We start from the raw sequence: 25,225 nt of genomic DNA, 5'->3' as shown, positions 1-25,225 counted from the left end.
AAGATGGTATAAGGAAGCGACCTATAAAATGGTCGTTGAATGGGTGTCCACTCTCACCCATAGCTCTCCTGTGTGGTGGATGGTTGTTAGTCGAACGAATTTGATAGGACATGATCTCATTAAAAGTATAATGATATAAAAGTACTAGAACCTTCTTTAAAAAATCTCACTCTAGTTACTTTAGGAAAATATGAAAAGTATGTTAATCCATGAAAACACAAATGGTGCTTTATATGTCATTAGTGGAGCGTGTGTGGTTAACCGACACACTAATAGGGACTATAAAGAGATATGATGGACATCTTGAAAAGTATCATTATTGATGGAGCATGTGTGGTTACCCGACACAACAAAAATGTGACATGATAAATGACCTTGAGGGTGCCAAGCGGGTTTTCATGGTTATTCACATCTCGTTTGTGATCCTCAGCATCACAGTCACAAAAGTGAGAGTATAATTCCATAATAAACATGGCATTGATAAGATTCATTGAATTTCAAAAGATCTATGAGTTTCATAAGATTGGGATTTATAAAAGTCTTCCCTACCTAAAATAGATTCGAATTTGATTATGGCATCCCTCTTCAAAGTTCGAATCAAAAATATGGATCATAGCCTTAATTTAAAATTTGGGTTAATAATTAAGGATTAAAATCAACTAACGTGAATTATAAATGTCGTATGAAGATAGAAATGGTCTTCCTCATTCTGTTGGAAATGCTTTTACTCTTCCTTCTGAAGATGATCTTCCATATTCTGATCAAGGTGAAAATGTTTTCACTTCTTTGGGAATTGGTGGAACTTGATATCATGCTTCTTTAACTCTTCCACCTCCTATTTATGTGACTCTCCCAACGTCACGTTTTCCTCAAGTTGAAAGATATGAGACAACTCAAGCCCTATTGGCACGTAGACATCAAGAAGGATATTATGTGTGTATGCATGTTCTACAAATGAAATCGTATATTGACGAGTTTGATCGAATGGGTGTCGTTTTCCTAAGGGAGCAAGCCATTAATTTGGTTCTTTTTTTGCTTCCAAAGTCATATGACCAGTTCATTGAGAACTTTTACATGAGGAATATCGACGTGACCGTAATTGATCTGACCCAAATGTTGATTGTTGCTGAAGTAGAAATGCTTAAGAGCACATTTAAATGTAACATCTGTTCCAGGTATTATTTAATTTATCTAATTTTTAGGTTTTTGTGCATGGACTCGGCGAGTTGGGGAGCTCCAACTCGTCGAGTAGAGACCGTTATGAGGATGCGAGATTTAGATCCTACTCGTCGAGTCGGAAGGCCCCGACTCAACGAGTAGGTGTTGTAAAGGAAAACCCTAATTTTTAGGGTTTGCACCCTATTTAAAGAACATAACCCACCTCTTGTGGCCTCCCTTACCACTTCATTAGCCAGAGAAAACCCTAGTTGGACCTTGCACCTTCTTGAGTGAGAGAGAGAGCTTTGTGAGCAATTTTATTGTGGTTGTGAAGGATTTTTGAGCTTGAAGAAGAAGGAGCAAGGAGAGGAGTAGTAGATCCATCATCTACTCTGTTTTGGCGACCATCTTGTGGTATCAAGTAATTACCTTGTTCTTTAGTTGCTTAGATTCCTTTCCTTTGAAGTAAATGGCCACTTTTGGTGCAAAATGGGGTCATACTCGGATTTGGACTTATCCTAGGGATATGGTTCCATATCTGGACCTCTCAAGGTCCCTAATAACATAAAATTGCTCACTTTATCCAACTTAGACCCTTTCCATGCACTAAAATCTTGTAAGGAGTTTAGTTTTGATGTTTTAGCATTGTGAGGCCTTGTATGCACGTAAAGTTTGCAACTTTATGTGGTAACTACACTAAGGAAGGGTGGATCTGGAGTTTGGGACCTTAGATCCCACTGAAAAGGGCTAAACACAAGAGGGACTGAAGGAACTCATCGAGTCCCTTAGTTGACTCGACGAGTCGGGTAGGGTTTACCCGTTTTTGAGATTCTGAATGAGTGCAATGAAGGATTAGGGTTTTGGGACTGCATAAACTCTTAGTTTATGGACATTTGATGAACTCGACGAGCCATTTAGGTGACTCGACGAGTTGACATGGAATTTAGTGGAATGGACTCAGGAGGAACTCGACGAGTTGCTAGGATGCACTTGACGAGTCGAGGTCAACATGGACTGTTGACCTTGACTTTAACCAGGGATTGACCAGGGTTGACTTTGAGGGTATTTATGGGTTTATGGCAAGTTAATCACATGTTGATTATAGACAGTTGAGGAGGAGCAGTGCGTGGGATATATCTAATCTTGGCTTGTCAGTTCAACATTCGAGAGGTGAGTCTCCTCACCATACCAACGGGTCTAAGGCACCAAGGCCGACCCATTTTGTAGTATATGGTACACTAGCTGTAATAGAGATATGTGATATGATATTTAGCTATATGCTAAGTTGTATATTAGTGATTATATGATACTTGCAGGGAAGACCATGGGGGGAGCCCATGGCACTTGGATAAGACCATGTGGGGGAGCCCATGGCAGTCGTATGAAAGACCTTGTGGGGGAGCCCATGGCTTGTCAGTTAAAGACCATGGTCGGAGCCCATGACACTTGGGTATAAGACCATGTGGGGAAGCCCATGACATCCTTATATGTTTGTATGCATGGCTTATGTGATATATGTGGCTTTTATAGTTAATATGTTATGTGATATGTGGATTGTGTGTGTGGTATGCTTTGGGGTACTCACTAAGCATTAATTTACAGTTTGTGGATTTCTTTCAGGTACATCTGAGACCAAGGGCAAGGGCAAGGCTTGATGGCGCGGTGTACACTCTCTCTTAGGAGTTTTTATGGGAAACTCTGATGATTTTAAATAAAATTGTATATATGAATTTTGAAAACAGTTGTATTTGAGAATTTACGGTTTATGGAAAGTCTTTTGGGTTAATGAAAAATGAAAATTTTCTTTTGAAAATTTGGGTCGTTACATTAAAGTAGAGATCCTTATTGGGTCTAATTCCTAGGTTTCCATGGACATTAACATTGCGACAATGGTGGTCCAGAAAATATTTCTCTTTCGAATGGAAAGGGGTCGTCCAAGATTAAACCTTTTGATCGTATGGTAAAAAGAAAAGGTAGTTATAGGATTATTCCATGTCTTAACCCTAAAGAGTCCATTTGTTTCAATTGCCAATTAAATGGACATTTGAAACGAAGATGGCAAAAATACATGAAAGATCTTAGAGATAGTAAAGTCATGTCGTGTGACTCTACTTCAGGTACATCCATTATTTGACTTTATTTTTTTATAAGTTCCTATTTATTGACTCTTAATACATGATGTATTGACCATATTTTTATGGTATTAAATGAGTTAAGAGAAAGAAGAAAGCTTGGGCAAGGTGAGCTAAATCTGATCATGGGAAATGGACTTTGGTCACATAGTTCAATGATCAGAATTTGGAGCTACTGCAAAGGTGATGTGTGTGAAACAAACTAGTTTTAATCCTACTAACTTAGACACAAAATAAACACATGAAAGGCAGTGTACCTATCGATTAGTAATATAGTTCAAGCAAGTAGGGTATCGAACACAGGGAACAGTAAACAATTAAAATAAATGCTAATATTATCTAAATAAAACAAGTAATAAAAAGGGGGGTTTCTCTAGTTTTGCAAGACTAGAAACTTAACAGTGAAATAAAACTCAAACTCAGTAACTAACAGCTAAAGCAAATAAACAAACACTAATTCAATAATGGAGAAGACTTATGTTTAGGTTCCGAATCGTCTATTCCTATGTTTGATTTTATGACAAGTGCAATGGATTAACTGGAATTGGCTACCGATTAGTGTGATTAGGTTCAGGTTCACTATTACTAATCCTTAGAAAATAGATTAATTTAAACAGTGGCCAAGTGATTAAACTAATAGGTTTTCTAGTTTATTGATTCGGATTAAGTAAGACTTGTAGTAGCTAATCAAATTACTAATTCAATTAGCCTCTTGTTGATGGTTCGTCACACAAGCTCACACATTAACTTACCTATTTTCTAGTTAACCCTAGTTTCACGTTCGCTATTCCTAGGCATATAACAATGTTTTCACACAAATCATACGAGATTAGCAATTAACAGATGTTCATGCAACTTAATATGCTAGTTAATTAACATAAAATAGTTGTAATTAACACATAAGGTTCTTTAACAAGCTTAACAAAACAGACTCACCAATTTCAGTTAATCTAACCACAAAAATCAACACATAGTCATAAATTCATCCACCCTAAACAGAAGATACGAGTTTTAGCTCATGATTACAGCAGAAAGTAGCTCAAAAACGAAATCTAATAATTCACACACAGTTCAAACAAAAGATTAAGTAAAGAGTAAACCTAAATTGCCTTGGATCTTCTCAAAATTGAAAGCTAGGGTTGAATTCTCGAAAAATAGAGCTCCAAGAACCCTTCTGGCCTCCAAAAATCGTCCAAGGCTTCCCCCATTCGTTAGGGTTTGAATGAGAAGCGTTTCTATATATATTCTGAAAACTGCAGCGACTCAGCGAGTCCAGTGACCTACTCGACGACTCCATCACTTAAAATCGCATGTATGGCAAGTCAGCGTCGAGAATCGAGAACTTTCTGATCAACTCATCGAGTTGAGGCCCAAATCGCCACGTCCGTTTGGAATCAACATTTTCTCAAAACACGAAAGTTGTCCAAAATTGTGTATAGTTTTCAGAACATTTTGAATCTCGTCAATCGGAGTTACGGTTCATGAGATATGTCCAAAACACAGACGAGGGGTCAAGCTGTCCAACAACATCCTTCTTTCTTCAAAATCCAAGATCCAAGCTTCCAATTGTTAAATCCGCTTCGTTTTCCATACGAGCATATCATTGTTGCTGAAAAATGAAATTCTAAACTAATTAAGCACCTTTTGTTCATTAAATGAGATAAAATCAACATAAAGTATTAAGATAATATATAAATTATATGACTAAATATACCCATATCAAAAGGACTTGGGATAATTTAATAGATTGATATTATTCTTCGGAGATATCTAGAAACATAGTTTTCATTTTATGCGTTGTAAGGACAAGTTCCAATTTTTCGTTTATTTTCAACAAAAGTGACATTTTGGTTTATCTGGTTGCCTTATTTTATATTTCCTTGCAATGACATTTATGAAAATGTTGGTTATGTTTCTAATATTAGCAATATTAATCATGGATTTGATTCTTATGATATTGCTTATGATATTATCATAATTGACTAAGTGAAAATAATTCTCATTACCAAGTTTCAAATTGGATAGAAACTTGGAGTCATGTAATTCGAATTGTGTGATGCATGAGAATCTTGGAAAATTATGACCAATTCATTGATCACATGTTTATGCGAGTCAAACGAAGAACTAATGGGACTAGTACATTTTAATATGGACTATTCAGATCCACCAAAAAGGATGATAACTCTATTCGTCATGATTTTCTGATGTTTTAGTAAATATGATTGTGTTTATAAGATTAAGCATAATTTTGATACTTTGAAAAAGTAGCTGAACGAATAAGAAAAATTTATTAGGTAGAAAGATAAAAGTTTCTCTAATATGAAAGGAAAAGAGAGTTTTAGTATCATGTTTAATGATCATCTTAGTGATTGTGGATTTATATCACAATTAATCCTCGAAGAACATCTTAGTGCAATTGTATGACTAAGAAGAGGAATCAAATATTGTTGAAAATAGTCAATCAAGATATGAATTACACTTCATTCCAAATCAATTTGTAGAGCCATGCTCTAGTAACTATGAATCATATCTTGAGACTCATTTAAAACTAAAAAGGTTGAAATACACCTCGAAATATATGGAGTAAAAATGATTTCTTACTCTAACACATATATAATTGGAGTTATGATGTTTTCGTTAATCGAGATACAAAAAATAAATTTAGACCTATTCTTTGAAGTGTTTTCTTGTCGGGAATCCACACGAACTTTTGAATATTTGTTTTAGCTCGTCAAGGAATGTTCCATGAGAGAAAACTCGTATGTCAAGAAGTCAGTGGAAGTCATATTGATCTTGAGAGTTTCAAGAGTCAACCGACAATAAACCTTTTAGTTATCACTAGCACGCGATCTTAGGATGATAACCTATCGTATTTAGTTGACACATTCTTATTTTTGTGCATTTCTAGTTGAGTTGGCAATGTTGATGAGTTCTATGTTTTTCACTTAACTGCAAAAGCAAAGCCCGTTGGTCAATGAAAGTGCATTGGTAAATATGGATGAGTTACTAACAACATGGAAGCACTGGTAGGCCCTTCAGCTACCAGAGGCCAGGAAATTTAGAATAGCAAAGTTCAATCCATGAAGGAAACTAAATCTGTTTTTTGATTGTAGGATGGAAATGATAGATTCATGTGGATGGGAACGTATGCACCATAAAATCTGGGTGGCAAAGGTTTCACTCTAATTCATGGAAATAATTATGAGGAAACACTCTCGATAGTAGATTTTAATGATCCAATAAAGATCAAAATGGATATTGGTTATATTAATTGCATTCTCAAATTCACAATATGATTACGACATCCATCTTCATATTTCAAATTATGAGGAATGACAACGGATTGTGTAGACTTTCAAGAGATATGTTTATCACGTATTGAAAGAATTTGAACTCATACTCTATCCTGATAAAGTGCATAAGCATAAGAAGCCTAATTAGAGGCTTGGCGAAGCATCATGAAATAGGAAGTTACGCTTCCATGAGAAAGTCAAAAGGTATTGATTTCTAGAAGTCCAATTGATTTCCGAGTACATGTCAAATCTAGTGGGAGCATAATTGGTATGCTAGTATTGCATGTTGACAATAGTGTTCGTATGGAACAATGTTTCTAGTTTTCAAGTTGCAAAGCTAAGAAATTGTTTCGTTATAGTAGACTTAAGGGAGATGACACTCATACTTCTTTTCGAATCTGAAAGTTTAGATTGTATAGTTTAATAGAACTTAGTCATATACATATATGAATATCATGTTGAAATGGTTCAACATAGGAAATTGAATATATAGAAATATTATAGCAAGAGATTAAACAGTTATCAGATCCTTATATAAGATATAATGAGTCGAGTCACAAATGTTTCGAATATATGATCTATTATGTATGCTATAATATTCACTTATTCTATTTTTTCAAATGCTCGGAGCATTATGATAAAAATGACTAGAATTTTGTGTGACTAAAGTTGTTAAACAAATATTAAGAATATTCTAATGTTATACCAAAAAACTAGTTGTTTGTGGATAGTTAGAAGTATGGTATTAATTTCAACGGAACATAGTGACATGATTCTGGATTGAGATGATTATTGATCATAATTGATGGTCCATTAGGGATATGGAAATGTTCCATAATGGGAGATAATTGAAAATTCTACATGTGAGTTGGAAACTTTAATGCAAGAAAAGTGTTCAAGGAGTGTACCTTGAATTAGAACCTTCATTACCATGGAATTGTTTCTAGTAACAAAGTTTAAATGAGATATTATATAATATTAAAGACTCAGTCTTTGAGACTTTGGAATCTTGATATCACATGAGTTTAATGCATTTTAAGTTGGAATTCCATCATATCTTGGATAATGACAAGAATTTGGAATTATGAAACGAGCATCATTGGAATAATGTCCAATTGATTTGTTCACAAAGGAAGGACCATAAAGAGGCATAATATGCATGTTCATAATATGGCATGACTGATGTTTGATTCAAGTGGCTATTTGATTACTCGAACCATTATACGATGAATAAAGCCATAATTATTATGGTGCATGATTAAATAATAGAGATTATTTATATTCAATAGATTAGAGACCATAGTTAATTAATTTATTATTGTGTTTCACTTTGCATGTTTTACTACTTGAATGATTTCATTATTCGAATTCCACAGTCGCTCAGATTTTTGAAAGTAAATAATGACTTAAAACTGTCATGAACTGAATTGTAGAATGTCTATGGGGATTAAACCTTGCAGTAAGATTGCTAAAATGTTCATGTGTACTTAGAAAAATGGGGATTTTGAGTATTAGATAAACCCACAATTAGAGAATTACTTCATGGATTCTATCACGAGTAATTATGAGATGATAATATCTTTTATTCTTAAAACGGAGATATGAGTTGTAATTTACAAATTGGTTGTGCATTGGTATTGTGAAAACGCATTAGTAACGTGATACCATAAAACGTAGTATCATGCATGATTTGGTGGGTAAAAGATACAAGTATATAAGTCGAAGTTTATTCATTCCTTTTTCCCTAACGTGAAAAACGATATCCTTGGGCCCCTAAATGATTTGTTGTTGACATTTGAAGTGCTTGGCCGAGCCCGAACTGAATTGATGTTTCAATTAATAGTCTGAATTCAGTCATCATACATCAGGAAATCGAGAAACAAAATATTAGACTATGAGATTGATTCTAATCTATGTCTCATGTCCATAAGATATCTTGTAGAACGAACTTTTTGTTAGTTACTTCAAGGTCTATACTTTCAATTGAAGTTACAAACTTATCCAAGTGAGAGACTATTGGATTAAGGTGTCTAAGCCAATAACTAAATTGGTATATTCTTGAATTAAGAGCAAAGTCCTTTTGGGTTGCCCTCATAACTAGTAACCGAATATAATGACTTTTGGAGAGAGAGGTTGATTTGTTAATTTATTATATGATTAATAAATTAATCTGAAATCAAAATAAATAACTTATTAATATATTATATGATTACTATATTATATAGAAGTTATATTTATTAATTTAGAATTAATCGAAAATTAATTAGAATTAATTTTGTGATTAATTAGATTAATTGGAAATATAGGGACTAAAGGTGATAATGTTGAAAAGTTGAACATTGAAGGATTCCAGAACCTTCCCACATTAAGGGGATGGTTTTTGGAGGTTCCTAGGGCTTCTTGGAAGCCTTAGGGAGCAAGAAAATGGATAAGTGTTATCTAATGAAACCTGCCTTATCAAAAACTCCTTACTCACCTATATAAACCCCTTATGGGGTTCATTATTTTTGCTCCATCCTATAACCCTCTCTAGATCCGAAATTTTGAGCTCTTTTCCTCTCTCCTAAAAGTCTTCTAGTTACTAAGGTGTTGTTTGTTTTTTCTGAGGTAAAATATATGTAGTCTGCAGACCACATCTGTAGACCTCTGCAGGAGAAGAGGTGGACAAAACGTCTGCAGTCTGAAAAATGAAGATTGTTTGTTTTTTTAACATCTGCGGGCTACTAAAATAAGCTGAAATCTAAATAAACTGATATTTTTTAAACTTCAAAGTGTTTTTTAATATTTTTATCACTTTATTATAAATAATTAACGAATCTATATCAACTTTTATGTATTATTGTATAAAAAATAAAAATAAAAATGGTATGAATTAACGTATATATTTGATAAAACCAACAACTTTGGTTGCAAAGTTATAACTAAACATTATAATTAGTGATTAAAGAATTTGATACATAAATCGATGTAAATAAACTTCGATTTTTTTCAATTAAATCCATTAAAAACGTACCATAAATATTTTCTCGACAAACTGACGATACTGTATTAAATAATGTTTTACAAAATTTGGCAAAAAAATATAAGAATATATTATGATTTTTTTTATATTTATATAAACAACTTCAACGACTATTATTGTAATAAATCTATATTTATAAATTTGTCAAAAATACCATGTTTGTATCGTCGAACTTTTTTTTTTTTTTTTTTTTTTTTAAGTTTTGTAATTTTTTTTTCAAATTGTTTATCATTAATAAAGTTGGAAAAAATATAAATTAAAAAAACTTAAAAAATAAAGATATATATGTTTTTTAGGCTAAAAAATGTCTGAAGATGTTAGAAGACTCTGGTCCACATCTGCGGCAAGAAGAGGGCGCGCAGACATTTTTAGGTCTGCAGTCTTCAAAATAACAAACAGTCTGCGAAGACTAATGTCTGCGTGTGGTCTGCGCGGCGCAGACAGAAGAGGCCACACAGATCTGCAGACAAAAAACAAACACTACCTAAGATTTAGGTACAAACCATTAGAGGCACGAGATTTCTAGTGCTTGCTTTCTGAAACTGTTCAAGAAGGAATTGTTGATTATTTACTACAATAATCAAAATGTATGTAAATCCTAAAATCCTTTATGAATTTCAAAAATTATAGAGTATTCCTAAGATTCTTGATGTTCAATTGTTTGTTGAAATCAATAGAGAAAACTTAGATCCAATAGGTTGCATGTAAAATGAGGGTTAAGTTTTTCCACCTCATATTTTTTTGTAACCTGTAAAACCTATCAGGTTCTTCTTTTGTTTCAATTTTCTAATTTTTTGCCTATAAGGTTCAATTTCGATTAAATATTCTAATTTATTATTTCTGGTTCTTTTTCTCATTCATATTTCTAAATTTATTAGTTTTAGACTTCTTAATCCATTAGTTTTTTTATTAGGTTCTGATTTTGTCTCTACTTCTCATTCTCGATTTTTCTATATGTTTTTGATTGATTTATGTTTCGTATTAGGTTATGATTTGTGTTGCTGATTCGTTCTCATTTTTTATGATTTTTGTTTCTCATTCTAATTTCGAGTTTTATTATTTTTTTTATTGATTCTTACAGAGTTTCAACTTAATATATACTACCCGTCCCAAATTAATTGTCCACATTTGACTTTTCAAGTCTTTGTTCTTCAACTTTGACCTTAAATATTTTTATTTTTTATAGATAATACTTGATGTTAAATATATAAATGAATTGTATTTTAAATGTTTTTTTTCATTGTTATAAGTTTCATAAAGTAATATATAACACAAATAAAAATAATTAAGATCAAAGTTGAAAAAAAAGACTTTAAAAGTAAAAAATGGACAATTATTTTGGGACGGATTGAGTCTCAAATTTCTGACTTGATAAGGTAATATGTTAATCAAAATTGTTAGTTATTAGATTTCTGTTATTTATCATATTTGTGATTAATGTTAGTGATTTTTAGATGTTATTTTACAGCTTTTGGAAGTTATTGAAGAATTACCCCTTAAAGTCATCAGGCATCAATATCATAAAAAAAATTATATAGTTTAGATAAAATTGATCTTAATAGCATTATCAATTATTTTACATGCAAAAAAAGCTACTATTATTAATATAGTGAATATATTTGTGTTTTTGATGATATTATTAATGATTTTCATAAATAGTATCCAAATGGGTGTCTTACAATAATGGTGTTCAGTTTGTTGGTGTGATGCAAGATAGGATGCATAACGTCCGATTTGGATGTTTTACTTCGATGCAAATACAATTCGACGTGATAACTCGTATTTTTCTATTGTGCTAGTATACATTAATGTATTTTATAAATAATAAATGAGAAAAATTCATTGGTGTACCTATTAATGAAAACTGGGCATTACACGAAGACATGTGTTCTTCACCCTTGGTAGTGAGAGTATGTGTGTGTGTGTATGTGGGGGGGGGGGGGGGGGGGGTTATGGTTGGTATTTAAGAAAACTATAATTGTTTTTATATGTTAACCTTTTTACAGTATGAACTTTTTGATCCCAAATAAACCAAATCACCTCTTCCTCAAAGTTAACCTTTCATGATAAGGAAAATGATTTAAACAATTGTTGTTGAGGCATGTGTTTAACACAATATTCTTTAAACAAATTCACTTTATATTGGTGTTTATTTTCTAAGATACAACAACAAAAAACGATTCTTCAAGATCGCCCGAACCTTTTCTTAGCCCGAAAATACCTTGGTTGTAGCAGGAGAAAGAAGCAGATTAGAAACGAAAGGAATGAGGAGACGATTTGATCATCTGGTGGAATCTAATCAGTCAAGGAGATGCTCTATTTATACTGAAAAACGTAACTAAACATCAGAACATAATAGTCAACTAAAGAGCATAATTAATTAATAAATCAAAACCGAATAAATTAATAGCCTTTAATTCGAGTTTGTAACTACTTAACGAAAAGAAATTAACTGCAAAAAGGTAAACATCAAAATGTAACAGTCAATAAAAGAGCATAATTAATTAATAAATCCAAAACAACATCTATTATTAATAACATTTAATTTGGGTTTGTAACTGCTAAACGAAAAGAAAGTAATTATAAAAAATTCTTTGAACTTTTCAGGTTGATCGATGGTGCATTCATATCCAAGTTCACTGAACCCAAGTCAAACTTGTTCGCATTTGCACCCCTTACGTGCCAAGGCAAGAGAGAGCCTTTGGTTCTATAAGTCTTATAAACGGTTAGAAATCCTTGTGGTTATATACTTATCTTCTTTTCTTTCTCCCAACAACGTAGGATGAAACAAAACCCATTTAACTCCCTTTTAATCTCTTTCAACTATCTCATTTTGACAAATAACTTTTCATTCATTTTTAATCAATTTTGGACGTGTGATATATCAAAACGGAGAAGAACACGAACACATAATCATTTGTCCATTTTGATTACATTTAAAATTCGAAATTCGTGCTCAAAATGGGGAAAATCCATTTTTGAAATTTGGTAAAACCAATTTTCTAACACAAAACATATAATATATTGGTGTATTTTGTACAAAAACTTTATTTAGATAGTGTTTTTTAAACATGTCAAAATTGAATGATGTTTTTTGAACTGTTATGAAACATCATTATCTTTATAAGTCATTTTCCCTTGGTGATATACCACATAAACATTTAAAAATCATTTTGCCTATGCCTATTCACATTGTCTTTACCATGTAATAAGGACTATCAATTCTAATACATTATGTATCATAATCAAAGGGCAGGATCATAAAGTAACAACATATTCATTCATCTGCCTCATTTATTATCAAACATTTTCCACACATGCTAAATCACTATATTTACAAGACATGATTTAACCGGTAAAGTTGCGGACATAAAATCTATAAAATTTATGTTTAAGACATCAATAAAGAGTTATCATCCCAATTTAGCCATAAATTGCATCTATTTTATTGATCACATATCTTCCACATGAGTTCCACGATTTCTTTATATATTGTCTTCTTATCTACTTCGATTACATATGGTTCTTGTAAACCTCAAAACCCTAATCTCGTCATGAAGGATTGGTATGTAAGAATGTCGAAACAAAATGTTAACTCATCAACATATATATATACATATATATATATATATATATATATATATATATAGATATATATTATATTTTTATGATTTTTAGGGTTTTTTTTTGTTTTCCATAGAACCTAAACCTATATGTGTGTGTGTGTGTGTGTATATATATATATATATATATATATATATATATATATCCTCCTTAATAAGTGAAAGTTTTTTGCCGCATGTCAATCTCTCATAAATTTTGACACTTGTCATTTTGTGGTATTTTTTAAATAAATATTATCCACTTGTCAATTTTTGGTTTGTTTCAATTTTTAAAATTAAAGTCATATACTTATATATGTAAAGTATTAAGAGAAATTAAATATCCTTCTACTTTTTGTTCCTATAAATCCTCCTACTCAATTAAATAGTGATATGTGTAACATTTAATACTCCTTTAATTATATTTTAGTACACTAATGGGACACATGTCATCATTTAACCACATAATAAGATTTGTAGGAACAATAGTAGGAGGATATTTAATTTCTCAAGTATTAAATATGATATATATAATATTAAATTGCAATAAATATGTATCTTCCTTATTTTAAAGTTGTACATTAAAAAATATTTTTTGTTTACACTTTAATGTTTAGTATTTTTTTAAATCAACCCGTGTAATACATGAGTTTCACACCTAGTATATATATACGTCATAGACTTTCAATTTTTCTCAATAAAGGTTACCAATTTTAATTTTAATTTATATATTGGTCAAGCGGTTGCTATAAGAAAAGGTTATTGCCAAGTCGTCGCCAATTATATAAACTAGATGGGGAACCCCCGCGTTGCGGGGGTCGGATGCGACAAATGTTCCAGCAAAATTGAAATATAAACAAAATAACTTTATATAGGGGGTAGTTTAGTCACAAATTAATAATGCCAAAACAATAAATAAGCAGCTTTAAATATATACTTTATGTTGTTTTGCATTACAAGTTTGTACCTTCATTCCCAATCATCTTTGATCTCTTTTATAATCAGTAAAAAACATCTTTGATCTCTTTTAGAAATGCTACATTTTCCTACTTCTATAATCAATAAAGACAAAGTTAATAATGCAAGATTATAAGTTTAAACTAATAAAAGATGAACTAAAGTGCCTTCATAAATTTCTTGTATTCGGAGCTCTTATTTTTTGTATGTATGTTTCGCCGTGACCAGTAATACATCCACCTTAGTTGTCGCTTCTGTATCATTTGATTCATTTTGAGAGACATCATATCATTTGATTCACTTCCAGACTTTCACTTCCAAATTAGCTAAATTTTCCTTCAGAAAAAGTAATTTTTGAAATAAAAATAGAATTATGAAACTACCCCTACTGGTATAGACATAGTTATCTGTTTTTGATTCTTTGGAATATAGCAATAATCACTTCAAAACATCCCTATGATAATGTATTGGTTCCCATAAAAAGTTACAAATGGTCGATAAAGCCTACAAAATAATCACAAAACATGTAGGTGATCTCATTTTAAGAACCAAGAAATCTCTTATTGCACTAATTGAAAGACTTCAATACAGAATTTGAAGAGTTTACCTTTACTAATGTCGAATGTTGCTTCCATCAATCATGCCCGGCCCCCTGCTGACAGAAAAAAAATCAACAAAATTTGTGTTGGTTGTGTATTCACAGAGGAGAATGGTGTTTTTAACCCATAATGAATTCATTTTCTAGCATAAAAGAGTAATTTCTGAGAATATTTGAAGCAGCAACAACACATTTTTGCTTTTGTACACACACTTGTCCAAATTAAGTAAACCATCGTTGGAAAGCGAGCATTCTGCAGCCTGAGACTTTGTTCCCTTTTTTCTTGCATGGACTACATCAAAACATAAAAAGGAGGTGAACTACGCATCCAATTCAACGAACCTTCCCAAAAATCAAAATCTTCCAGGTAAGAAACTGCATCTTTTGAATATAATGTCAATACATAATCAAACAAAAAGCCAAAACAAAGAAAGGAAACAGCTATCTCAGATATAATCAAACAAAAAGCCAAAACAAAGAAAGGAAACAGCTATCTCAGATGTCATAAAACAAAACCCCCCAATTTCTTTCACACATAATAAAATCAAGAAATCCATTTGTATGTATATGTAATTAATTTGATTTGATACCAATAAAGATAGATGCATATCGTATAGCATCATTGACCTGGATCGGTCATTGCTAGACATGAAATCACGTAAATTCGTCTTACCAATGCCCGTAACATGGGCCTGAAAGTAAAAAGGGTTCACATCATCAATTAACAGTTACGCTTAGCAATGAATACATGAAATTGTTCAGATAGGCGTTTGGGAATCACCTTCAGGTCCTTCCATGGTGTAGTGTCAGAGATTAAAGTCGCCATCTGCAAAGATTTTCAAGCAAAAACAATTATTTCCACAAAAAAAGGTTAGTGAGATTACTAAAACCGATAAAATCGCATATGTAAGCTTAATATGTTGCCAATCAGATGAGAAATCACATATTCAGAAAAAAAATCATCTATGAATTTCACCATTTATCTACAAATTCCCAAAACTTGACATTTCATTTTCTGTGTATTTGATTAACTGGAAATCGTTGAAAAGAAAAGCGATGGAAAGATCCAAGGACTGAAAATGAGTAAGGGGATTAAAAAGATAACGATACCTACAGATGAATGAAGAAGAATTACAAAGAATTGGCTCTTCCCTCCTGAGTGGGCCGGGTCGTTGGGTTTCCAATGGAAGAGTAAAATTGCCTGTGTGAAGAAAACACTGGTCCGTTTGATCAGCAGTACAAAAGACGAAGGCAGATGAAAACTTTAGATGGCGGTGAAAGGAGTCTGTTGGAATCAAATGCCTCATATGCATCGTGTTTGTTGGAATCAGTTGCCTCGTCTGCATCGTCCAATCTGTAGATTGGAGAAGAGAAACAAAATCAACGATCAATAGCAATTTCAAGCTGATGAGTTTAAATGGAGATGGAGGGGAAGAAAGTGAGAAACCCTAAGTTTCTTTGTTTGAAATCTTGCTAGGTCTGTTGGAATCAGTTGCCTTATCTGCATCGTGTCTATTGGAATCAGTTGCCTCATCTGCATGGTCCCGTATGTAGATTGAAGAAGGAAAACAAAAACATCGATCAATAAAAATTTGAAGCTGATGAGTTTAGAAGGAGATGGAGGGTTTTTGAAAAGCGGTGAAATCCGAATATGACTGGATGAGAAAGTAGGTGGGGGAAGATAAGGCAGAACCGGTGGGGGAGACGTGGGAATGACACGTAACAACCCCAATCTTATCTTTACACCACTGTTAATAATTTAAGGGACCAAATTGCCAATACTACAAACTTTAGTGTCAAAAATTTGAACCACTAAAAATATAGCTAAGCACAGCAGTCAAAGCACAATAACTTAGGATGGATAAAGATAACATAACGGAAACACGTGGGTTTAACTTAAAAGAAAGAACAAATAACACCCTTAAAGAACAAATAACATCCAATCAAAGAACAAATAAGACCCAAAAAAATACCAAGGGTCATTTTTGTCAAAAAGTACACAATTTCACTATTCCTAAAAACTATCATCCTTTAATATATATATATATATATATATATATATATATATATATATATATATATATATATATATATATATATATATATATATATATATATATATAAGAATTACTTCCCGAGCAACTCATTGATTTCAACATATATGAAAAACTTAAAAGCTACTCGTATCTTAGATTTTTGTTCTTAAAATTAATTATTTTCAACAAATTGTCAACCATATAAAAAACTTAAAAATACCTTTCCAAGCATATAATATAACATATGCAGTTATGCACCACAAAATGTCAACCTTATAAAAAATATCTATCATTTTTGTTCTTAAAATTAATTCTTTTGGCTGGTTCCGTCCCCGAATCCACCATTTTGCTCCTAGCAGGCAGGCTATCGAATCAATCGCACATTCTAAAATTTATTTGAAGAATTATGCCCCATTTTACATCATATACCCAAAATATGTCTTGAATAATTTTATTTATTTATTTATTTTTTTTAACATAACTTTACAATCATTTTCATTTTCGGGTCTTTTAATTTTTCAAAAACATTTTATCTACTTCTCACGTGTTTTCCTTTTACATAATGCAGTGGCAGCCCGAGAGGTCGTGCGGGTGTGCGGTCGTACAGAGCCTTCAATTATAAAGGGTATGAGATTTTTTTTTTAATATTATATTACTGAAAAAATTAGAAGAAAAATAATAATAATATATTTATTAAAGTAAGTTGCATGTTATAGATCTCATTTACATTTTACTAACTATAAAAATTATGTTTATTAAAATAGTGGTTTCCTTTTGTCTTTAACGGTAAGAAATTTTCTAAATAATATTTTAGAAAAAATGTATGAGGCCTTGATTTAATTTTTGCAAAGACTTTTTAAAAATCTCAAGGTCAAACCTCCTTATATATGTTGTCCTAACTTTTTATATTTAATATGGTTAATGTCATTAAAGACCTTAAGTTTTCGATAAATGTTTGGTTTTACCATTTGTTGTCTTTTGGGTTCACTAAAGTGGAACTTTAGCATAAATTTTTTCATTTTTGCTATTTTATTAGGTTACCCGTTACCCGGTTATATATACGATGATTAGACTTACATTGAGTTGTTTCCTTAAATTTAAAGTCAAAGCTTTGAGGGGAAGTATGTGCCCAAAGACTCAAACCCATGACCACTGTTGGAGGAAGTCAACACCTTAACCAATACACCAACATACCTTTTTGGTTTATCTTCTATATAAAAATTATACATTGGTTTTATAAAAATACGTCTAAAAAATATTAAAACACCTCTATATATATATATATATATATATATATATATATATATATTAAAAATATATATTGAAATATTGAATCTTTATGTATAAAATATTTATAAATATATTTTTATATGTGTTTAAACATATAAAACCTAATATATACATGTCAAAATATATTTTTAAAGATATAAATACCTTTTAAATATACAAAATACTTATAAATAAATTTAAATATATATAAAACATTTTATATATATTTATACATATAAAAGTATACAAAAATATTTTTATACGTATAAAACGTTTTTAAACATATAAAAGATGCTTTTATAGATATTTATATTTATATATACTCATTAAATACAAAAACTTTTTTATACATATTTATACATGTAAAATTTACAAGTATAAAAATGTATCTTTAAAGTTATAAATATATTTAAAAGGTATAAAAAGAGTTTTTTATACAGTTAAGTTTATTTATAAGTATTTCTTATATTTAAAACATATTTATACTTGTAAAAATATTTTTTTATATGTATAGATACGCTTTATATGTTTAAATTCATATAATAACATTTCATAAATATTATAAATATAAAGATATGATAAGTATTTTTAATATATATATATATATATATATATATATATATATATATATATATGTTTTTTTATACGTTTAAATATGTTTAAAAACGTTTTTATATTTTTTTGGGCTAATGTCATAAAAGTTCTTAAGTTTTCAAAAAGAAATTTTGTTTTCCCTTAAATTTTCAAGTCATATGTAGGTGATCTGTTGGTAACCGGGTAACCTACTAAAATGGTAAAAATGAAAAAAATTACGCAAACTTACGACTTTAGTGAACCAAAAAAACACCAAAAGGTAAAATCGAATATTTATTGAAAACTTAAGGGCTTTTATGATCTTATTTCTTTTAATAATGATTATAAATTTGAATAAAGCTACTATCTATTTTTAAATCTATTTTTAAATGTGTGTTATTTTTTGGTTTTATATAACAAAAAACTCTATAAATTGCTTCCATTTTCTTAGGTGTGGTTTGATATTGTTTCTGCTTATTTCCATATGTGTGTTATTTTTTGGTTTTATATAACAAAAAACTCTATAAATTACTTCCATTTTCTGAGGTCTGGTTTGATATTGTTTCTACTTGTGTTCACTTTTTTACTTTTCTGATTTGCATTAAAAGAGTGAAAATTAGTTTTGAGATAATATTTGTTAATTAACTAATAAACATTATGTTAAAAACCGAAATAACTAATTCTTAATATTTAAAAAATATTATTAATTGATTTTTTTGAACGACAAATGCAGATATATACTAAATTATGCATTATGAAGTTTGGGGTTCCAAAAAATAAATTTTGTATTTAACAAAGTTAAGCATTCAACATGACAATTTCAAAAATATTAATTAGTTGTATAACAATTGTTTCACTTTTTGGGTATATCTTTTAAAAATAATATTCCATCTATTCCGTATTTATTGTCTATTTTTGTTTTTAAAGTCTTTATTCTTCAACTATAACTTTAAATATTTTTATTTATGTTATACATTACTTGATGAAACTTATAACAATGAAAAGACATTTAAAATACAATTCATATATATATTTTTGCATCAAGTATTAAACTATATCAAAAACGAAAATATTGAAGGGCAAAGTTTAAGAATAAAGACTTCAAAAATCAAACATGGACAATAAATATTGGACGAAATGAGTAATAAATATGATAAATGTTTTTTAAGAGCGACAAAGAATTTTATAACACTCAAAGCTAGATAGAAACTAGTGCAATACAAAATACAATTACAAGTTACAAGCTAAAAGAGAAAATGATCTCCACGTTTCCAAATCAAGATTGAAAAATCTAGTCCAATATTCTTAAGGTGCGATAAAACAATACTACTAAGAGATGAAATTGTACATGATAAGATAGCATAACAAACTTGTGGTAGAGATAAGATTGTACATGAATTCCTTTTTGAGTCAGTATGGATGAAAGTGAGATATTGTTGAGGAATAATCTCCAAATGAAACTTTTTACCATGATTGGAAGTCACTTATTCCATTTAAAAACCATCGACTCTGAGACAAAAAAGCCTTTTAAATAATCAAAGGAAAAGATTGCATTACAAATCTTCTGTGTGAGTCCCCATACCATGTCCAAGTGTTGTTTAAGTCATAAAATGATTTGAAAATTTTCAACAACAATGTTAAATAAACTAATTCATTATGTTCAGCCCAATGTTCTTAAAAATGGTTCGACTGACCGTTGTCATACCGCAAAACGAAGACAAAAGCGGTTCAACAATGAATAGTTTGATGCCAATTTCTAGATGTGATCAATCCGGACGGTTTCTTTAAATACTTGGTTAAACCAATGTGACAGAACCGATAAAAAACTGTTTGAACCGATTTATTGGGTTTGGATAGTTAGATTTCACTTAAATCGTTAAAAACAACTTCTTTCTAAAGAAATTGAACAACTCGATCGATCAGATTATTCAAAGTGTATAAAACTTAAAGGCTAATGACGCACACAACTACTGGTGGTCGAACTGGGAACTGACCACTAGACTTGTTCAACTAAAAATGGTTTTTAAAACATTGGTTCAACCCCCGTCTATGGTTGTTTTTCCAATTTCAATAGCAAAATGCACATGTTGAAACACTTCACGTATATAAGATAATGTACTTCTTTTTCTTTTTCCACCATGTAAAACTTGGAAAGCTTTGTTTTAGAGTGGAGTTCATAGGTCTTTACAAAACATAATGATTGATTCGTTTCTAACATATCTCTTGAATATGTTTGGTAGTTTAATTCCATCCTCCACCAAATCTTCCATAATCTTTGAAACATTAAGCCAAAGTTTGGGGTTTGATTTTCTAGCCAAAAAGCACTTATCTTGACAACTAGTTTTGTTATGGACAAAATAACTTGAGACCACAAGTAAGACAAATATACTTTTAACTTCCATAACCATTTATCAAGCAATGCTAAATTCATGTGTTCCCATAATATGGAGACCACCCATATCATTAGAAGCAACAACTTTTTACAAGCCTAAATTACCCACCCCCTACACACATACATACACCCGCGAGAAATTTCTTCGAGTGGTCTTAAATATGCCAATAATCTTTTTAGTTGCTTTAAAAATCAAAATACAATATAACGGTAAGTAAGTAAGTTCCCAAACATTGATTACTAACTTTAATTAACCACCTAATGAAAGAGTTCTAGATTTCCAAGACTTAAGTTTAGCTTTGAATTTTCAACATCCGAGTTCTAATTTCTAGCAAGTTTCATGTTAGTTATAATCAAAGCCCTAAGATAGGTGAGAGGAAGGGTCCTAGAAATTAAAATTTAATTTTTTTTCCATGCGATTAATTTCAAGACTTTATAATATGAAACCTTCAACATAACCATTAAGGCTTGGAAAATTTGACTCAGACCATTCACCAATGAGCATATCGACATCGATATACATCAAATGTGAAATAATATAACCATTATTAAGGAGATAATGTATGTTGGAACACGTGTTTTTCTCAAATTGTTTCCATAATAACATGGAGACCTTCTATGACAAAAGTAAAAAGGAAGGGGTAAAAGTGGATTCCCTTGCCTTACCCCTCTCAAATTAGGAACTCTTTTGTTGGAGAATGAAGAATACTATTTACCCAACCCTTCAATTTTCATCCTAAGTTCATTTGTGCCACCATTAAATCAAGGAAATCCCAAGATAGAGAATCAAAAGTTTTGTCAAAGCCAACTTAGAAAAACATCATTTTTTTTCACCTTTTTAGCCCAAGCACATATATCATTGATGATCAATGGTCCATCAAGGATGAAACAGCCCTCCACATGTACATAAGCCGATTACTGATGCAATTATTTTTTTGAGCTGAATTGAAAGAAGTTTTGAAATCACCTTGTTAAAGCAAACAATAAGACTAATTAGACAAAAGTAAACCCCAATGGCCATTTCGAAGTTTCTGCTTGCTTTGAAAGTAAAACCATCCAAACCTAGATCTTCATAACTAGCACATAGGGATATCAAAAAGTCTGGTGAGACATTGTTCTCGTGGGGGCCCCGTCCCGTTTGGGGGTATTTATTAAAAAAATCGGGGAGATAGGGGTGGGGACAAGGTTAACCCATGTTTTAATTTCGATGACGGGGGTAAGGGTGGACAATCCCATCCCGAAACCCCCATGGGGACCCCATTAATAAATTATTAATTATATAAATATATTAAATAATAACATGATTTTGAGTTTCCAAAATTCAACAAAAAACATGTTTTTAAGTAGATAGTATAATGTTTTTAAGATGCCATAACTTTTTTATTTTTAATATCTAAAATTCTATCATAATTAAATGATTATTTGTTACCTAAAAAATAGCTTCTTTTAACCAAAATAACAATTTTTATTAGCCTAAAAAAAAGCAACCCAAAATCAACCGGAGGTGGAGGCGGGGGTAATAAGGGGGATTCAGGGGCGGGGGTCGGGGTAGAAACGTTGGAGATATTAGGGGCGGGGGAGAGGACAGGAGAACGGGGGAATTTCGGGGACGGGGGCGGATGCATTCCCCGTCCCGTTTACCGCCATTAACATCCCTACTAGCACAACTCCAAATGACTTTTTTTTTTTTTTTAATTTTTTTTATTATTATTTTTTTAAATTCCGGATAAAGAATCTTGGTCATCAAGAATGGTTTTTTTTTTTTTTTTTTTTTTTTTTTTTTTAACTTTCCGCTGCTGAATGCGGCCGAAAGCCCCATTTTAAAAGAATTTGCAAGAATTTTTTAAGCTTCAATTTTGATGGCTTGCGAATCACTCTTCCAATGCTATTGATAATTAGAGCCGATCCTGAGAATTAAATATCTTCAAAGGCTCAGGACGAACCAGAAAAAAAGGTTATTATCGTTATTATAAGTTCTTATTTTTAAATAGTAGTATATATTAAAAGAAATTGGGCGATATGTAGCTGTCCATTTTACCCCATTCAACCCCATGTTGATAAGTGATAACCAAGTCATTAATTCTCGTACTTAAGTTACATACATTAATTGTGCTTGTGATTTGAAGAAAGGTATGGATACCATTACTACAATTATATTTTTCATTCGAACCGATCTTATAGCTTTATTTTGATGCATCTATTGTCTCTAATTTGGACTTTGTTGTTGCATACACCCTTTAGAAGGGTTTGAATGGTGGATGCTCACGAAAAATGATATATACCAAGATAACAAAACAAAATGGGATACGCCAAGAAAGTGATGTACAAACTCATTTAAATGTCCAAAAAACCAAATTTTCTTTTCCACAAAACCGACAGAACCATATCTCAAAAACTTTGTTTAATTTTTATATTAACACATTTAAAAAAGAAGGTTTTGAAGATATTAAAAAACCAGATCTAATCGATTGTACCAACATATCTGAAAAATAGGATGTTTAGACCATAAATAATCAATACAACTTATCATAAATAAGCACTATTAACTTATTTTTTGTTATAATAAATAAAATTATATTATGATCAAATTCTTAACAAAAGCGGCATTACGAAGCACTATACTCCAAAAGCTACCAAAAGGCATAATTGTAAGGAATAGAGCAACCCAACAAAAACAGCATCTTTATACTTTTTCTTTATAACTACAGAAAACCACATCCATCAAATGCCACAAAGAATCCAACTTACAAATGGCTTTGCTTTCTTCTATCTCCATCAAGAATAATTCATTCTATCACAAAAACATCTTCATTAGTGCTCCCCCAAACCCTGCCAAATACCCACAAAGAATACACCTTTCCTCGATAATTAATGCCACCTATGTCGTACCTTCCTCTTCATCCACTCCCCCAATCACACTCCAACAACTGCTGATACCCGAAACCAATCTGGTGCAATTCCCAGTCCTCAAAGGATTCGAATTCAATACTTATATGAGCGAGAAGGCGAAGCTCGTTAATGAAGCTTTGGAATCAGCCATTCCATTGCAAGAACCATTGAAAATACACGAGGCAATGAGGTACTCGCTACTTGCTGGAGGGAAACGAGTGCGACCTATCTTATGCCTTGCATCATGCGAGCTTGTTGGTGGGATGGAGGTGTGCGCCATGGCAATGGCGTCAGCTGTAGAAATGGTGCATACGATGTCACTCATTCATGATGATCTTCCATGCATGGATAATGATGATTTGAGAAGAGGAAAACCCACGAACCACAAGGTGTATGGTGAGGAGACTGCAGTCTTAGCCGGTGATGCGTTGCTTTCGTTAGCGTTCGAGCATTTAGCCACACGAACCATAGGGGTTGGGCCTGGGAGGGTGGTTCAGGCTATAAGCGAGTTAGGGTCCGCGGTTGGGTCTCAAGGGCTTGTTGCAGGTCAAATAGTTGACCTTTGTAGTGAAGGTAAGCAAGATGTTGATTTGAATAAATTGGAGTACATTCATGTGCACAAGACTGCGAAGCTGCTGGAGGCAGCGGTGGTTGGTGGGGCCTTATTGGGAGGTGGGAACTCCGGCGAGGTGGAACGGGTTAGGAAATACGCGAGGTACATTGGGTTGTTGTTTCAGGTGGTGGATGATATATTGGATGTTACCAAGTCGTCGGAGGAATTGGGGAAGACGGCAGGAAAAGATCTGGTGAGTGATAAAGCAACGTATCCAAAGCTGATGGGGCTTGAGAAGGCTAAGGTATTCGCCGGAGAATTGCTGGAGAAGGCGGTGGAGGAACTTGCTTACTTTGACGCCGGCAAGGCGGCACCTTTGTACCATCTGGCACATTATATTGCATATAGACAAAATTAAATAAAAGGTTGAATGATTCCAAATACTATAGAAGTTGAAGTTTTTTTTTAAGGTGGAAATCTATACTTAAAAATTTAGGTTTTATATGAGATATTATTGTGAGAATATTCGAACTGATGAGACCACACTTAATTTGTGTTACATCCATAATGTTAGATTCTTGGATTTTGGTGATCCAAATACATAACATGATTTTAAACAAAACGAAGAAACCTAAACGATAATTTTGAAGGGATAAGTGTTCGGAGTGGCCTGAGGGCCATTAGGCTTGAATTCGTACACAACAAATATGGGTGAACATTTAGACCTGTGGCCCGGACCCGGACCTGACCG

General features: G+C 31.8%; 1 protein-coding gene across 1 annotated transcript; it reads left to right on the top strand.

Moving 5' to 3' along the window:
* Positions 1 to 23,738: 23,738 nt before the first annotated feature.
* On the top strand, positions 23,739 to 24,978 carry LOC145092825 (geranylgeranyl pyrophosphate synthase 7, chloroplastic-like). Its single transcript, XM_079030808.1, has one exon. It carries the CDS (start codon positions 23,783 to 23,785, stop codon positions 24,890 to 24,892), a length of 1,110 nt encoding a protein of 369 aa, XP_078886934.1. The 5' UTR covers positions 23,739 to 23,782; the 3' UTR covers positions 24,893 to 24,978.
* Positions 24,979 to 25,225: the final 247 nt, after the last annotated feature.

Source organism: Lactuca serriola, chromosome 3 (assembly GCF_051521515.1).
Source record: "Lactuca serriola cultivar US96UC23 chromosome 3, Lser_US96UC23_V15, whole genome shotgun sequence".
NCBI classification, from domain to species: domain Eukaryota; kingdom Viridiplantae; phylum Streptophyta; class Magnoliopsida; order Asterales; family Asteraceae; genus Lactuca; species Lactuca serriola.
This window is presented reverse-complemented; position numbering and strand designations above follow the sequence as displayed.

What these genes read in the sequence shown, in the direction of transcription:
- LOC145092825 (XM_079030808.1), top strand. Translation starts at nt 23,783, where the DNA reads ATGGCTTTGCTTTCTTCTATCTCCATCAAGAATAATTCATTCTATCAC.